Source organism: Trichomycterus rosablanca, chromosome 3, assembly GCF_030014385.1.
Source record: "Trichomycterus rosablanca isolate fTriRos1 chromosome 3, fTriRos1.hap1, whole genome shotgun sequence".
NCBI classification, from domain to species: Eukaryota; Metazoa; Chordata; class Actinopteri; order Siluriformes; family Trichomycteridae; genus Trichomycterus; species Trichomycterus rosablanca.
In genome coordinates this window covers 8808157-8827231 of record NC_085990.1, presented here as the reverse complement: position 1 = coordinate 8827231, position 19075 = coordinate 8808157, and the positions used below count along the sequence as shown (strand labels likewise).

The 19075-nt window shown below is 36.1% G+C and overlaps 1 protein-coding gene across 1 annotated transcript; it reads right to left on the bottom strand.

The window, feature by feature from the left end:
- Positions 1-6591: 6591 nt before the first annotated feature.
- On the bottom strand, positions 6592-18783 carry irx2a (iroquois homeobox 2a). Its single transcript, XM_062991802.1, has 5 exons — positions 18483-18783; positions 13369-13786; positions 11678-12265; positions 10110-10176; positions 6592-7136 (listed from the first exon to the last, which is right to left on the bottom strand). The coding sequence occupies exons 1-4, from the start codon at positions 18735-18737 to the stop codon at positions 10124-10126; spliced, it is 1314 nt and encodes a 437-aa protein (XP_062847872.1). The 5' UTR covers positions 18738-18783; the 3' UTR covers positions 6592-7136; positions 10110-10123.
- Positions 18784-19075: the final 292 nt, after the last annotated feature.

The following is a 19075-nucleotide window of genomic DNA, read 5'->3' as shown; positions in this document are numbered from 1 at the left end:
AAGCAGACAAGGCGATGAAAGTCATGTCAAAACCCAGCTTAAACTGTAAACTTCTGTGTAAGCAAACTCGACAGGAACTTCAAAAAAGGGGGATTCAGGTGGCCTGGATTTTCACAGCTAGATCTTAATCTTCCCGAGACGAAAAAGCCAAGTGTATTCGCCTGAGCCCCAAGCAAGTTAAGAAGGGGGGGTTAATATCACCATGATTTCCCAAGAGGTGAAGGCAAAAGGGCAACAAGCAGCAGAGATGCAGAGTTTTAGCCTCAGCTTGGGCAGGAGCAGTAATTTGAGCTAATGACTTAGCGACAAGCTTGAGACTGACCCTGAACTCCAGAAGTACAGATACGATCAACTAAACGCTTTTAGCTAAAGCTGCTCTTTTAGCTTTTCTACCTCTGTTTTTAACTCATTCTGTTTTGTTTTATTTAGCCACCTCACCTCAAGCTAGTGTGTTAGTATTCCAGAAAGGCCTCACTAAACCAAATCTCAATTAGCACTGGTTTGTATCCTGCCAGTATCAACTGAACAATTTCAGTCAGCAGCCTCAGTGCTAGGACCAACTAGCATATTACCATTTCAGCAAGGCCTAACAACAAGTAACTCAGCGATGGATGGATGGATGGAGATGAATGGATGGATGAACAGGATAGATGGATGGATGGGACTGTAAGTGGATGGATGGATGGATGGATGGATGGACAGAGATGAAGATGGATGGATGGAGATAAAGAGGGATGGATGGATGAGAAGATGGATGGATGGATGGATGAATGGATGGATGGGACTGTAAGTGGATGGATGGATGATGGACGGATGGATGGAGATAAAGATGGATGGATGGATAGATGGATGGATGGAGATGGATGGATGGATGTATGGATGAATATGATGGATGGATGGATGGAGATGAAGATGGATGGATGGATGGAGATGGATGTATGGATAGATGGATGAATATGATGGATGGATGGAGATGAAGATGGATGGATGGATGGATAGATGGATGGAGATGGATGGATGGATGGATGGATGAATATGATGGATGGATGGATAAATGGAGATGAAGATTGATGGATGAATATGATGGATGGATGGATGAATAGGATGGATGGATGGATGGAGATGAGGATTTAGGTTTTAGGATTCCCCACATTTGGTGAATCCTAAAACCTGAACATCAAATCCAAAATACTGTCAAATACTAAAGTGATTCATCCCCTAAAGAACTAGTTTCTGTTGCTCACAGTCTGTTTCACAGTCTGAATTTGGTGTGCTTTACACCACTATGATGCTCCACGTTGTGCACAATAATAAATGAAGAATGTGTTTTATTACCACTATACATCTCCATGATACCCAGTGTAAAGAATGTGTTTATCCTATGATCAAAAAGTGCATTATTATTACTGCAGAGACCCTGGTTTGAGTGTCAGCAGTACAACCAGCCTGGTCACGTGCTCTACAGAAACAACTACCAGAGTCTGAGGCCGGATGTGGGAATCATGACCATGTGTTGATATGAATGGTGAAGAGAGCATAGTAGCATAGTGTCCCTTCATATGTGCTGTCCAGTGAAAAGAAAGATGGCTGGCGATGGTGGAGATGTTTTAGGAGGTGTGTGCTCCTCCGGATCTCCTCAGCCAGCATGGGTGTAGTGCATTGGGCAGTTGGATATGTCTTAACTGAGGAAAAAAAGTGTCACAAATGTTATGGGAAAAGCTCTATACCCACTCCAACATCTCTTAACTGAGCAGGTTCTGTTAAAGCTGTTTTGTTTCCTGTAGTCATTGATTTGATGCTAACACCAGATAGCTCGGCCAAAACTAAATTCTAATTAGCAGCTTCAGTATCACCACCAGAGTCTCTCTATCAACTGAACTTCTTTATTTTAAATGTTTTTTTCCTTCTCTTTCTCTCTCTCTCTGGCTTTCTCTTTTCACCCTTGCCTGACTCAGCGCTAAGGCAGTGCATTAGCATTCCAGCCAAGGTCCTGCCAAGCAGAATCTTAATTAGCAGAGAGGCTACATAAGCTAATGGCTGGTGTCTAGGGTGGTTTCTCTTCGGAGAGAGATTAGTTTCATCCACAAGGTGTGACTGAGAAATAACACGCTGTGTCAATAACAGAAAGGCTTCTAAAAAAAAGAGAGCGAGAGAAAGCGGGAATGAAAAACAGGAAGTCGGGGCAGTAATGGAATGTGTGGACATGGAGGGCTGGATGTAATAGCAAATCTGTTTACAGCAGTTAATGAAAACACACTCGCTACTTTATTTCTCCTGGGTGAATTATCTCTCTCCGCTGAAGGAGGGATATGAACATGTGCACTCGAAATAAGCTCCGATTACCCTGTCAACAATCCTCGGGTGCGCCGGGGCAGGCTTCAAAAAAACTATACAGCCTATAGAATCTATAACTCTATATGTGCGACAGTTCCAAAAATCATATAAAAATAATGACCCACCCACAAAAAATGACTAATTTATCAATGCTTTAAAATATGTAAATACTGTTTTAATTATGTAATTTTAATTACATTTACCCCCTTTTTACATTGCTCCCTCTACCAGTTATTTTCAATTTCATCTGACAAAATATTAAAATGTTTAAACTTTCATAACTCTATATAATTTGTCATGTTTGGAGAATAAATAGTTTGGTATGTGTGTATGCTCTCAAAAACAAACCCACAGTGAAGTATGGTGGTGGGAGCATCATGATATGGAAATCTTAATTAGCACTGGTTTATATCCTGCCAGTATCAACTGAACAATTTCAGTCAGTAGCCTCAGTGCTAAAACCAACTAAATAAAAAGATGGATGGATGGATGGATGAAGATGGATAGATGAAGATGAATGGATGGATTGATGGATGAATGGATAGATGTATGGATAGAAGGATGAAAATGGATTGATGGATGGACAGAGATGAAGGTGGATGGATGGACGGAGATGAAGATGGATGGATAGAAGGATGGATAGAAGGATGAAGATGGATTGATGGATGGACGGAGATGAAGATGGATGGATGGATGGATGGATAGATGGATGGATAGATAGAAGGATGAAGATGGATGGATGGACAGAGATGAAGATGGATGGATGGATGGATTGATGGCTGTATAGATCATAACTCTTTATAATTTGTCATGTTTGGAGAATAAATGGTTTGGTATGTGTGTATGCTCTTAAAAACAAACCCACAGTGAAGTATGGTGGTGGGAGCATCATGACATGGAGCTGCTTCTTTGCAAACAGAACTAGAGCATCACACTGAAGGAAACATAAAAGGAGCGAACGTACCATGGTTCATTAGAGGAGAATTTATTATTGGTCAAGACACTCAATCTGAGCCGCTCTGGCTCAGGGTCAAGTCGGATCATGGGTCCTCATAACTGGTGCAATTACGACCCCTGCTGGCTGATTGATGGCGCCTGCACAGGGCTGAGGAATAATGCTGATCAGGGTGTGGCTCTCTGTGCACAGTGCTGATCGGTATATATGAACTCGACTCGTGCAGGTGAAAAATGCAGTCTGTACTGTGCACGTGTCGGAGGGGGCGTGTGTCAGTTGAGAAGCGTCCTCGGTCAGCGGTGGAGGGTTGAATCAGTGGAGGATGCGATCAGGGTAATTGGACACGACTAGATTAGGGGAGAAAATTGGGGGGGGAAGCCTGGAAAAATAGAAAGAAAAAAAAGAAATTCAATCTGAACATGAGTCCAAACATAAAGCCACAAGAATTCAAGACATACGAGCTTTCATGGCTTCTTCTGACTTGAATTCAATTAAATTATTTAAGTATAATTTAATATAATTCAGCATAAATTAGAATCTACTTGAACAATGGCGAGACATTCAAACAGTCCACAGTCAAACATGCTTTCATATCACCATACCTCAGAGGCTGCCAGGCAAGAAAGAAGCTCCGGCTCTGAAACGGTTCACTGTGGTAGCATAGCGCTTAAAGTACTGACTTAGTATTCAGAACATTGCTGGTTCAAGCCCCACCATTGCCAAGCTGCCACTGTTGGCATGTGCAAGGCCCTTTACCCTCAATTGCTCAAATTATATTCAGTCATAATTGTAAGTAACTTTGTATAGAAGTGTTTATATTCTATTATATTAGCTTCTATATTATATTTACATTTACATTTTCAGCATTTGGCAGACACCTTTATCCAAAGCGACTTACATTATACAGTTTAAGCAGGTAAGGGTTAAGGGCCCTGCTCAAGGGCCCAACGGGGTAATGACAGTGGTGGGGTTTGAACCAGCAACCTTCTGCTTACTAGTCCAGTACCTTAACCACTAGGCTACAACTGCCCTTTATGTGTGTCTCTTATTTTTTAATGGAGATGTGATGTAAAGCTCACTTCACAAGGTCCAGCAACACTGGACTGATCATCTGGACAGCATATTTCTCCCCAGCATAAAATGACAATCAGAGGTACTGGAAAATGAGGTTAAGGTCAAATGATCCTTATTTATTTGGGCACAGAGAAGTCACAAGTTGTAATAATAATCACTAATGAGAAATTCTGAGGTCAAGGTGCAAAGTTAAACTACAGTGTAGAACTTGCTGTACCATCAAATAAATCATCTAAATTGTTGAATGTTGATGTTTGACCCAGCAGATTTTCAGAAAACCCACAATGAGATGCACATTAGGACCTTACAGGGTATGAAATGCTGGCTGATGCAGCCTATACAGTGAGGATATGTGAGGAATATGGTGTTATTTGGGCCGCAGCCCATGTTTGACTCCAGAATAGTCGTGCTTCACCTTGATCATGACGTGAGGAGAATATTTTTTCCGACACCTTTACGAGAAGCCGTGCCAGACTAGCTTTGAAAGCTCTCCTTCACTTTGATGTGTTTTATTAAACCCATATGTACGCGGATTTGTTCATGCGTTTGTTTTTTCTGGTCCGTTCTGCACAGTGACACTTTATTTACGGCCCGGTACTAATGGTGGATTAAAGTCGTAAAGAGAAACAATTAAAAGAAGCCATTATTGGCGAGATCTCGGAAACACGAACCAGCTTAACGTGCCTCGGTTCTACACTGGAAATAAAGTGGATTAAACACACAACTTACACGCGAAACATGCACACACATACACATATTATACCTGCATATGTGTGAAGGCAGCACTGACACAGAGGAGTATACTGGGATTTTATAGAGACGTATGTTGCCATTAATGCAAAAGTCTATTATTATTTTTGCAAGACTATACCAGGCCTAGGGCGGCATGGTGGCTTAGTGGGTAGCACTGTCGCCTCACAGCAAGAAGGTCCTGGGTTTGATCCCCAGGCGGGGCAGTCCGGGTCCTTTCTGTGCAGAGTTTACATGTTCTCCCCATGTCTGCGTGGGTTTTCTTCGGGAGCTCCAGTTTCCTTCCACAGTCCAAAAACATGCAGTCAGGTTAATTGGAGACACTGAATTGCCCTATAAGAGAATGGGTGTGTGTATATGTGTGTGTGTGTGTCTGCCCTGCGATGGACTGGCGTCCCGTCCGGGGTGTTACTGTGTGCCTTGCACGAAAATGAATGAATGAATGAATGAATATACCAGGCCTCATTTGTGGTATAACAGTATATGTGCTATAACAGCATGGCTAGATGCCAAGTGTGTGTGCTTGACTGGCCTGCCTGCAGTCCACATCTGTATCGTATAGTCCCAACTTTTTTGGAATGTGTTTTGACAGTGACAGTAAAAGTGATCAGTAAAAGCATAACATTTGTTTTCTTTTTACTTTTGTCAGTTAAATAAAGATTTAAGAGAATTAGCAAATCACAGATTCTTCTTCATATTCTTATTCTTTTTATTGCATTGAATAAAATGTCCCAACTTTTCTAAAAATGAACTTTATATTTATAATAATGTTTAAGAGTTTGTGTTGGAACTGAGCACGGGTTTAGAAGCAGCACAGAGACGTTTTACAGTAACAATAACTCTTTTTTATTAAAAACATGTGGTGACTTTATGAAAAGCAGCTGTTCAAGGTGAAAACAGGCACAGACTGAAGTATTAAACGTGCCGTATGTCTGGTTTTGATCCAGCAGCATTTGTCCTATTTTAGTGGGAAAAACTTTTGATGTTTGAAATTGTAAATAACAAAACAGTGAATTGTTCAATGTTGAATGTAAAGCACCAGTATGGAGAACTGTATGGATGGCATTGTGGATAAATGTGGCAAATGATTAGCTGACCTGATTGGTTTGTGCAGCCTAATACGTGTCTGTCCAGGTCAAATAAAGTTTAACCTCCTTGCTACTGCAACAGCGACTCCTGCTGTCTGGTCAAAACACAGGAGAGCATGGTGGAAGAATATTTAGAGCATAGTGTGATCCTCCAAATGTTCCAAACTCTCTGTAAGAATCAGCTGACGGCTGGTGTAAAGAATTTGAACAAGGAGAGCCAAAATTAAGTGCAAAAATGGAAAAAATACCAACCAAGACTTTCGTAGAACCAAAAAAGTCAAACAAGAAGTAACTGAATATTTAATTGAATTGTAAATATTGATGTGCCAGCATGTTTATATTCATTTTCTTTTAAAACATAAAAAATAATGCAAGAGAAAATAGGCGGTGTGGATTAGCACTTGTTTTTTTATTTACAATGCAAGATATAAATTAGTAAAAGTATTTTTGTTAACAATATTTTTGCGTACCCTCAATCGTTTCTCTTAAATAAAAACCAACCATCGTCTATTTACAAAACAAACGTCAGGTTTTTGTCGTTGCAATACAACTTGCATAAATTATACAGGCATCCTGCCGTCATTTACAAAAATAAATATCAAATGTATTCCAGGTGTTTGTATTACACTCTTCACCGGCGCAGCATCATCGTCTTCCTTATCTTTCTGCGTTCTGCTTTTACAGTCTTTAAAGTCCCAGGTGTGGCCTCCACCATGAACTCCTGAGAAATCGTCCCTTTATTTATGGTTACATAATATTTATATGAATAAATGCACACTTCATCAAAACGTCCAATAATGCGATTTGGGTCCTTAGAGGTCCACATTGTTTATAAATTGTTCATAAAGTTTGTAGGTGGCACCAGATTTGATCCTGAAGTGAATGCCAGCTTAAAGAGGAGGAGGAGGATGAAGATGGCTCAATCCTGATGCTACCTGTCAACCAGAAAGAAAGAAACATTTTTAATAAACACTACATACATTTTCATAATCATGATTAAATACACTGGATAGTCAAAAGTATGTGGACACCTGGCCAAAATCATCTGCATTATTGTGACAGCCTCTACTGTTCTGGAGAGTGTGTGTGGGAATTTGTAGCTATTCAGTCAAAAAACATTTGTAAGATGATGCTGATGAAATGGTCTGAATTGTGTTTATTTTATTTTTTGTTGCATGTAAAATTATTCCCAATTACTATAGTATAGTAGTATTTTTTATAATATTCTAATCATAAACAGAAGTCTTCTAGTAAACTGAGATTTGTTTATTTATTAGGATTGTAACGTGATGTGTTGCACTTTGGTTACATTCAGGAACAGTAGTTACTCGTTACACCAGATTCATCAGTTCACAAGGTTATATCGAACACAGTCATGGACAATTTAGTATCTCCAATTTACCTCACTTGTATGTCTTTGGACTGTGGGAGGAAACCGGAGCACCCGGAGTAAACCCACATGGACACAGGGAGAACATGCAAACTCCACACAGAAAGGACCTGGACCACCCCACCTGGGGATCAAACCCAGGCCCTTCTTGCTGTGAGGCAACAGTGCTACCCACTTAGCCACCTTTGGCATTATTATTATTATTGTTGTTTTGTTATATTTATTATTATTATTGTATGCTGATTATTGCTATTTCTAATATTATATATTTCATGATTTGGCTAAAAAATTATGAAATTTATATTAGCAAAGTAAATCCATAAGCTTCTCATTTCCCAACACCAAATTACAACAAATTATAAATAATATATAAATTATATAAAATATAAAAAATATATTAAAATTATAAATAATATATAAATTATATAAAATATAATAATATATATAAATTATAAATAATATATAAATTATATAAAATATAAAAAATATATAAAAATTTTAAATAATATATAAATTATATAAAATATAAACATATATAAAAATTATATAACATAAAAATATATCAAAATTATAAATAACATAAATTATATAATATATATATATATATATATATATATATTATATTATTATATTTATTATATTATTATATATATTATTTATAATTTATATATATAAAAAAAAAAAAAAAAAAAAATATATATATATATATATATATATATATATATATATATATATATATATATATATATAAAAGGTATAAATAATATATAAATTATATAAAATATAAAAAATATAAAAATTATAAATTATATATAAATTATATAAAATATAAAAAATATATGAAAATTAAAAATATATAAATTATATAAAATATAAAACATATATAAAAATTATAAATAATATATAAATTATATAAAATATAAAAAATACATACATATTATATATATATATATATATACTGTATATATATATATATACACAGTGGGGGAAATAAGTATTTGATCCCCTGCTGATTTTGTAAGTTTACCCCCTTACAAAGACTTGAACAGTCTATAATTTTTTATGGAAGGTTTATTTTAACAGAGAGAGACAGAATATCAACAAAAAAATCCAGAAAAAAAAAAACATTAAATAAAAGTTATAAATTAATTTGTATTTAATTAAGGGAAATAAGTATTTGATCCCCTACCAACCAGCAAGAATTCTGACCCCCACAGACCGGTTATGTGCCCATGAGGCACACAAATTAGTCCTGTCCCTGTATAAAAGACTCCTGTCACAGAATCAGTTTCTTCCGTTCAAATCTCTCGACCACCATGGGCAAGACCAAAGAGCTATCAAAGGACGTCAGGGACAAGATTGTAGACCTGCACAAGGCTGGAATGGGCTACAAGACTATCAGCAAGAAGCTTGGTGAGAAAGAGATCACTGTTGGTGCGATAATTCGAAAATGGAAGAAATACAAGATCACAGTCAATCACCCTCTCTGGAGCTCCATGCAAGATCTCACCTGGTGGGGTAAGAATAATTCTGAGAAAGGTGAGGTCAGTCCAGAATTACACGGGAGGAGCTTGTCAATGATCTCAAGGGAGCTGGGAGTACAGTCACCAAGAAAACCATTAGTAACACACTTTGCCGTAATGGATTGAGATCCTGCAGTGCCTGCAAAGTCCCTTTGCTCAAGAAGGCTCATGTACAGGCCCGTCTGAAGTTTGCCAATGAACACCTGAATGATTCAGAGAAAGCTTGGGAGAATGTGATATGGTCAGATGAGACCAAAATTGAGCTCTTTGGCATCAACTCCACTCGCCGTGTTTGGAGGCAAAGAAATGCCCAGTGGGCATGGTGTTCTTGGGGTCATATCCAGCATTTCTCTGCTCCCAGCTCCCTTGAGATCATTGACAAGCTCCTCCCGTGTAATTCTGGACTGACCTCACCTTTCTCAGAATCATTCTCTCCCCACCAGGTGAGATCTTGCATGGAGCTCCAGAGTGAGGGTGATTGACTGTGATCTTGTATTTCTTCCATTTTCGAATTATCGCACCAACAGTGGTCTCTTTCTCACCAAGCTTCTTGCTGATAGTCTTGTAGCCCATTCCAGCCTTGTGCAGGTCTACAATCTTGTCCCTGACGTCCTTTGATAGCTCTTTGGTCTTGCCCATGGTGGTCGAGAGATTTGAACGGAAGAAACTGATTCTGTGACAGGAGTCTTTTATACAGGGACAGGACTAATTTGTGTGCCTCATGGGCACATAACCGGTCTGTGGGTGTCAGAATTCTTGCTGATTGGTAGGGGATCAAATACTTATTTCCCTTAATTACATACAAATTAATTTATAACTTTTATTTAATGTTTTTAAAAATTATAGACTGTTCAAGTCTTTGTAAGGGGGTAAACTTACAAAATCAGCAGGGGATCAAATACTTATTTCCCCCACTGTGTATATATATATATATATATATATATATATATATATATATATATATATATATATAAATAATAAATGCACAAACTTACTGGCTTCTTCATCTTTAGCTTGACAGGAAGTACTGAGGACCGAGTGTACACACTTCACCTAAGTCTGCTGAAAAAGAAAACACAAAGACAAAACATAATCAAGACAAACATAAATAATAAATGAAATATATAGAAGCTACATGTCATATTTCAAACACAATATTATTATGATAATATCATCATCTATACATTTAATCTACAGACTCTTAAGAATGAAGCGTTCAACTACAAGACGATTTAGTGTCACAATGTGTTTAGTTCCTTTAGCAAAAGTTCACGGATGGACACTGACTATTTAATTATTGTTTAGTAAGATTACAGAATATAAACGTTCATTACCATTATAGTACCTTTATTTCTGAGTGCATATCTAGCAAACTGAATTATTCCATATTATCTTTAACAGTTCTTAAAGGCGAAAGCGATAAATACAGGCGAGAATTACTGCAGATAAAGGTCGACCCCGGGTCCTAAAACCCACGTTTTTCACACTGACTGACAGTATATCAGGGTCGAGGCTTCGTCTTAAGTTTGAACGTTCATAATGACTTATCACGTGATTGCTTGTTGTCAGGATTAATGAAAACAATTCGTTAAATTATTAATAACACTTAATTAATTATGTAATGAGCTGTATTAAGATTCATTAGGTTGTTATTTATGATGTAGGTTGGTAGCAGCGTTGAGACTAAAACCCCATGGTGTTGTATGACTAGAGTGCCTCGTTTTTAGTTCAACAGTTAGCATTGTTTACCTGCTATTGACACATTTTTAAATAATATTTTATTTATATAAAAACAACCTTTTTCACTATCTAGCCAAAAGCGTGTTATTCCAAAACCATGAGCACCCAGATACAAAACTATAATAGTTATGCACTTTTTTGAGAAACATTTCCACAAGATTTTGGAGTTTGTCTGTGGGAATTTGCATAATTTGTGGACAAAAAGGCCTGGGTTGCAATTGACATTCTGATTCATCCCAAAGGTGATAAATTAACTTAAGGTCCATACCAAACTCATTAAACAACATCTTGCTTTGAGCACAGGGCCTTATGACGGGTATCCACATACTTTTGGCCAAATCATGCATTTATATTAAGTCCTATGATATACATTTTTGATTAAGAAGATGAATCTACACAGCACACTAATCAGTATATGTCTGTGTATTGTTTCTTGATAAATGAGAAGAAAATTTAGGGTGTTCATTAAATGGGGTACAACATTTTTTGTTGGGGTTTGAGTTATTTATTTTATGAGAGGACGTGCCTATAAAAATTATAAAAATTTGTTTATATATATATATATATATATACTGTATATATATATATATTTGCTATGGTATCTTGGTATCATTTCTTGTGCTTATTGTTATTAATGTGAAAATCCTTTGCTAACAAGCATTTTTATCAGTAATTTGTTTTAATTGAATAATAATATACATTGTTTTTACATTACTAAAGCTAACTTATTAACCAGGAAATCTTTAAGTGCTTCAAAAGTAAAAAATCATCTGAGAAATAACACAAAAAAAAAACACAAATTATTTAATAAAATTTTTTTCACCTTTCTTAGCTTCTGCATTCGAGGCCCTGATGAAGTGCTGCTCCGTCTGGACTTGATTAGCATGATTAACCTTTAGCATGGTCTCAGGACTGTGTTTATGGATTGAACCATAGCGCAGGATCCCTTGCCCGAAGTTCCCATAACTGCCGTAATTGCCATAAAAAGGTGATGTGTAATAGATGGGCCTTGCCAAGATGGATGCAGTGGGAGAAGCACCTGACTGGCCGGAGGACCAAATCCCGCCCGTCGAGGAGCAGTTCTGGTTCTGTTTGTTGTCTGAAGTGGCAATTTCGGCCAATGACCACAGCTTGGGCTTGGTGTTTTGGCTCTGAGTGTCCGTGCAGACCTTGGTTTTGTCGCGGTGCGGGTCCGAGACCGGCGCCTCCACTCCGCTCAGGGGCGATGATGTCATGGGTTTGGGCGACAGACTGCCATGACTCCCGTGAGGCGAGGTCAGGTCGATCTCAGAACGTTTGTCCTTTAGGTCAGGTACAGGTTTGCAGGGGAAGCCATCGATCCTACAGGGGACTTTCTCTCCATCTGATTCGACTGAGTGGTCGGTCAGGGAGTCGACGTGCAAACTGATACCTGAAAACAAAGAAAACACAACATTTATACATGATAACTCAAGTTAAAAGAAACCAAAGAGCTTTGTTTTAGTGAAGCAAGTTATATCCAGATCATTATTGAAAAGCTCTGTGGTGCCCATACAGTTGAATTTATTTATCTAAACTGTCAGAGTTTTACAGTTTTGGGCTTTGTGTGCATTAACTTGCTTTGTGTGCATCAACAAAGTGGACTGGCAAAGTTGAGTCAGAAAAGTTCCACCAGGTGGACCAGCAGTCTAATACTCTAGCCAAACAAGAGCAGAAAGTTTGAGCTTTTGAGTTCGAGTCTCAGCACTGCTACAGGTCCAACCAGACAGGCAACAGGCACAAATGGGCCCATCTGATGAAGGGAAGGTTCCGTAGGGTTCTTGATGCAACAGCTATTTTGCTGTCTGTTCAAGGCACTGACATGAGTAGTGGAGGAACACAATAAGCATAGTGTGTATGTGGTTCTACTCTCTGTGTGAATCCACCACTGGCTGGTGTAAAATAGCCGCCAAAAAACTTCACACGTGTCAGAGGAGGCGGGTGCTAATTTGTGGAAGTAGTGCAAGTGGCAAAGGAATTGCCATGACCTGTAATTTGGGAATAAATTCTTTTTTTAGAAGGTTGGAAGCGTGGAATTGGTTGAGGCTCGAGGTTCCATGATGGCTTGGCGTCCTGTTTAGGGTTTGTTACTGCATTGTGCCCAGTGATTTCAGGGAAGCCGGACCCACTGCAACCCTGACCAGGATATATCAGTGGTAAAACATTAAAATAAAATTAAATGATGGTACAGTGCTAAAGTTAAATCATTAATAATGATAATAACAAAAGTATATGGACACCTGACCATGAGCTTGTTGGACATTCCAGAACTATGAGTATAACCTGCGCTATTCTGTGCAGGCTTTACACAACATTTTGGAGTTTGTCTGAGGTAAAAGAATATTTGTGATGTCAGTTTATGCATTTAGAGGTGAGCTTGTCAGTGCGCTCTCACTGCCAGTCTCAAGCCTGGATAAATGAAGGGTTGCATCAGTAAGGACATCTGGTGTAAAATCCATTGTGATCATTCTAAATTCATTAACTTTTTTTATTTACCTTCGTCCTCTGCAGATGCATCTCCGTTGTCGTTGTGTTTTTCCTCCTCCTCATCGTCCTTCCTCTCAGTACGAGTTCCTTCCTCTTCCTCCTCATCATCACTCTTACACTGAGCTCCCCATGTCATCTTGTTCTCTTTCTTCAGTCTCCGACGGGCGTTGGCAAACCACGTGGAAACCTGGGTGAGGGTCATCTTGGTGATAATGGCCAGCATGATCTTCTCACCCTTGGTGGGGTATGGGTTCTTCCTGTGTTCCTGTAGCCAGGCCTTCATGGTGCTGGTGGCATCACGGGTGGCGTTCTTCCTGTACGCCGGGTCGTTTAGCTGATATGGGGAAGGAGGAAACCCAGCACTGCCATACGGAGGGAACCCCAGAGGAGCCGCCATGGCTGGGGGAGGGGGGTCATACGGAGAGGCCTGTTTATTCCACACACACACACACACACACATTAGGACATAATTGTTATGCAAATGAATTCATTAAAATGTTTACATTAATAAAACACACTGATGGTGATGATGATAATGATGATGACGATTACTAGTATTATTATCAAAAATATTTTTTAATTAAAATCAAACTGATATTAAAATAAATAAATGACTTAATTAATAAATTAATAAATAAATAAACTACAGGCACTGTCTTTCAGGAGTCTGGCATGTTCTTTTTGTGTCTGGGATGGGTACTCCAGTTTCTCTGAACTAAATTACCCCTAGATTTATGTAAGTAATTGAAAAAGTGAGTGATAATCTAAGGTGAACTGGCACCACTGAGTTTTTATAAGGAAACCACCTGCGACCCTGATCAGGTTAAAGCATTTACTAAAATGTATCAATACAATAAAAAAAACTAATCTAAAATTCTTGGTAGTATTTTTGTGGAAAAAAAAATAAACAATTAAATAATAATAATAAGAATTATTTATTATTATTAATTAATTATTAATAAAACTGTTATTGTTGTTTTATTATTATTATTATTATTATTATTATTATTATCGGATGGTTGTGAACTGTACTGAGTTGCAGTGATGAATAGATTCAGTAATTATTGTATCTGCTTTCCATAAGCAGCACGTGTGTGTGTGTGTGTGTGTGTGTGTGTGTGTGTGTGTGTGTGTGTGTGTGTGTGTGTGTGTGGTATTACAATAAATCCTATTAAGCGCTCTGATTCGGGTTTTTTAAATCCGTATCATTTGTGTTTTAATTCCGCTTTTATTCTCCATTCAGTTGCGTAAATTTAATTTCACTTCCAGCTTTAAACTGCGCACATTTTAATCCGCTCTGAAACAGCTGCGCTAATTTCTCTATAAAAATCTCCTGCAATAAAACCATTAATCTTGATTGAATTTCCATTAGAATTCCAACAGCATTTCTTCTCCATTAAACAGCAGCTGATTATTACGCCCCATTCATCAGGGTTCGAATCTTGTCTGCACATTTTTTTTATAAAATCTAACATGATGATTAAGATATTATTACCACTTATATTAAAGAGCATTAAATCTCAGGCGCAGTTTGTTCAATAATCACTTCTGGCTTTATTTTAGCCAAAAATGCAGAAATATTTCCCCTTTTTTAAAATTTATAATAAATAATTTAAAAGATAAAATGCACATTTCTTGTCTTGCCTCTTTGACAAACTTTGTATTCTATTAGCAACATATTTACTGATTTTGTATTTAAAAAAATTTATACGTTTTAAAGTTTAATCATTTACAATAAACACTGGTCAAAGTTTTGACCAGCTCTGATCATATATACGCGCTTTTTATCAAAAATTTAGAAGAGCGCAAAATAGCGCACTGACGCACTGACACCACATTTTAAACAATTTCGTTGCAGATAAAGTTTGTATTTAATTCATGTTGTATTTTATTATTCTTTTTTAACGTTTGTATTTTTTTTTTATTAAAGCTTAAAATTACGATCAAGTAAATATTAAAATAAATGATTTTAGAGAAATAAATTTGCGCCTTTCAAACAAACTAAACAGCGGATTTTATAATAAATATGTATAGAAACATTATATTTAACTCAACTAACTTTATTTGTTTTATACAGTCTGGATGTTTTGTGCGAGCATGATGATTAAAAAAATAAATATAAGGTAAAATATATTAGTATGTCATAAATATAATACTATATATATATACTGTATATATATGTATAATTGTATAAAGTTAACATCATTGTCATATAATAATAATGTTCGTTATGTATTAATTGTGCTTAATAATTTGGTTAATTGCACTAATTGTTATAATTTGGTTGTGGGTTTTTTTTGCATAATGTAAATGACCATCAGAATCATATTATCAGTGCAAACTTCCTACATGCACTGTATGTGTGATAAAATATGAATACAATAAATGATATGCATTCATTTGTGTTTTTATTTAGCGGTTTAATAATAATAATAATATAAAACAATAACAACAGTTAGGCAATAATAATAATTATTATTATTATTACTATTATCTTATTATTTTCTTATAGCAAGTTTTTGCTTTTCTTGTTTTTTAAATGTTCTCGCGGATACAACGTATAATAATAGTAATAATTTTATTAATTAATTCACAAATACATTGATCAATAATTGACACTAATTTACCTACTACGAATTAAATTGATAGATTATATTATATTGACGCAGTATGCAGAAAAAATCTGTTTGAAGTTATATGATAAATAATATATAATTTATCAGAAATAATGTAGACATTATGATGATAAAAACCTACAAAATATCTAATAAAATAACACCGTGTATGGTTGAGTTTATCTAGAGAAATTAATTAATGATCATTCTTCTCTAAAAGAAGTTAAATACAATCAGCGCGCTGTAGTTACATGCTGCTTATATGTGCGCTTATGTGTGCGCATGCGCTCCTCTTCTGTTGATTTCACTATAAATATAAATCATACAGCTTTTTCCCATGCAAATCTCCAAAGTGCCGCAAAAAGTAACTTTGCATTTGTTGCAATTATTATGCCGCCTTTTGAACATTTTCTGCAGTTTCTCACACTGTTCTTGGTCCCGCAGCCAAAATAAGTGTGAAAAACATAAATCTTAAAACACTGTTATCATGCAAATAATCTAATTGAATTTTGCACAACTACATGTAAAAACTGTAACATGAAAACTTAAAATAAATAAAAACAAAAACATAAAGTTCTGCAATAATTGTAGATTATTGTGTATCACATTTGCCGGATTTTATTGACAGCTCAGACAGGATACAATCTATGCAATTGAGGGATAAGGGCCCTGCTCAAGGGCCAAACAGTGGCAGCTTGGTGGTGGTATAGGAATTCCCACCTTCTGCTCAATAACCTTTTAACATCTCAGCCATCACTGACCAGCGCGCAATGAGCTTTGGGTTCATTTAAAAAATAAATGTAAATGTATAATAACATCATTAAATAAATAATCTTATTTGCTCTTTCCTTTAATGTTTACATTATAAAGTGTCCTTGGGTATGTAAAATGCGCTATATACATTGAACTTATTATTATTAATATTATAAAATGTTAAATTGTGCCAAAACTGAATCAGAGAATCAATACATAAGAAAAATCTCAATCAGTAATACGTCACATACATTAATCCTGCAATACACACATGCATTCCTATCAAAGCAAGAATAAACTGAAATAAAATAATCAAACTTTATAACAATGCATTTGTAAACGATCATGAGACAGTAACGTACAACACGAATCAATACTACAAAATCTTTGCAGTATTTTTGACATAAAATGCTTGGAAAAAGTCTAACAGTTAGTTGTAAATAAGAAATATATGCCAGCATGCATTATATCCCTATCTAATATTTGTTATCATTTCATATTCGTGCATTGGACACATGCAGTTCTGTCAGGAAAGGTGGACGCGATGAACTTTTGACTTATTCTTCATTAAAAACAATAATAAAATAAATAAATAAAACGTTTTAAAATGAAGCTTGCACTATACATTAAAACAGTTAAAAGCTAGAAACTTCTTAATGGAATAACAGTGAGGCTACTTTAATTTGTGTGTGACATCCTACTAAGGCAATTCATTAAATGCAGGTGGTGTGTGTGTGTGTGTGTGTGTGTGTGTTGGGGGGGGGGTCGAGATTGAATTCTCACAGAGAAAATTTAGTTAAGAATATCAGGACTCATTATACTCCAGTACAAATTATTTAACCATAGACAAACATCTGGCAACAATTATATAGTAGCTAAATGCATGCATTTATAATATAGAGCAATAGCAAAAGTGTGATATCACTGCATTAAAACATATTTCTGTATTTCTAAAAATCAAGAGTATTGTTTGTAAAACCAAAAAATTTGAATAACACACACGATAAAAGTGTCAGATGGGTTATTCATAATATAATATTGAAATGTGATCTGGTCACTTCGTACAGTATTTATGTGATTCAAATAGACTTCTGCTCAAGCATTTTTAGACAAAAAGTCACGTTAAAGATTATTTAAAAATGATAAGAGAAAATATGCATGTACTGTAATAAAAAAAACCTAAAATGTGATTACATGTATATAGTAATAATAATGTATTATAATACTACTACTATACTACTACTATATACTATACTACTACTTATAATAATAATAATAATAATAATAACAGATAAACATGAACATTTAAAATTGTTTTTTTTCTTTTTACAATTTTTGAAATGTGAAAATATAATAATCTTATTCTGCATTGCTATATATGTATATAAAATCCTAAAATGTGATTACATGTATATAATAATAATAATAATAATAATAATAATAATAATAATCGTGTATTATAGTCATAATACTACTTCTACTACTACTACCACTACTACTACTACTACTACTAATAATAATAATAATAATAGTGTATTATAGTCACAATACTACCTTTAATACTGCTACTACTACTACTACTACTACTAATAATAATAATAATAATAATAATAATAATAATAATAGATAAACATCAACATTTAAAATAGATTTTTTTAAACAATTTTTAAATCTGAAAATATAATAATGTTATTCTGCACTGCTATGTATGTATATATATAATCGGACGCGGTGCGGTGTGTTTACCATGTTTACCATGTAGGAGGGGAAGCCAGTGGTCGGGTCGGTGTAGGGCAGAGCGCTGGCGAAGCCTCCCGCGGCGGATGCGGCGAAGGCGGCCGATGCGGGGTACGGTGTAAACGCGGATCCGGTGGAGGATGAAGAAGAGGAGGAAGAAGACGAAGATGAAGAGGAGCACCGAGCCGCCAGCTCCAGTTCTTCACTTCGGAGCGGGTAGAGAGCCAGAGAACCCGGGCCGGGATGGTACAGGTAACCCTGAGGATACGACATCGCGCTGGATCTCCAAGATAAAACAAAAATAAAAACAAGAAAAGCGTCGTGCGGTGCTGGTACTGTGTGTAGGAGAGGTCTTCTGTTTCCCAAAAACACAAGAGGAAAGTGTATTTGCGACTGCGTGCAAGAAGTTCGTTCTTGTGTTTAGAAAAGACGCAGAAAATGAGGTCGCAAGTCGGTGATTCTATCAGTGCGTTTAGGAATGGCTGTCTTCTTTCCAAAAAGAAGGCAGGGGTTACTGTTCCTAATGCATGAATAGGTTCTTTTTATGATAAGTTAGCAAATAGTCAATAGTCTAATGCTAATGCACAAAAGTCCGACTTCCTTTACCAAAA

What these genes read in the sequence shown, in the direction of transcription:
- irx2a (XM_062991802.1), bottom strand. Translation starts at nt 18,737, where the DNA reads ATGTCGTATCCTCAGGGTTACCTGTACCATCCCGGCCCGGGTTCTCTG. An exon ending in CTGGCTTCCCCTCCTACATG is followed by an intron (nt 13,787 to 18,482) that starts GTAAACATGGTA and finishes TGGAATAAACAG; the next exon opens with GCCTCTCCGTATGACCCCCC. An exon ending in TGCATCTGCAGAGGACGAAG is followed by an intron (nt 12,266 to 13,368) that starts GTAAATAAAAAA and finishes CTTTGTTTTCAG; the next exon opens with GTATCAGTTTGCACGTCGAC.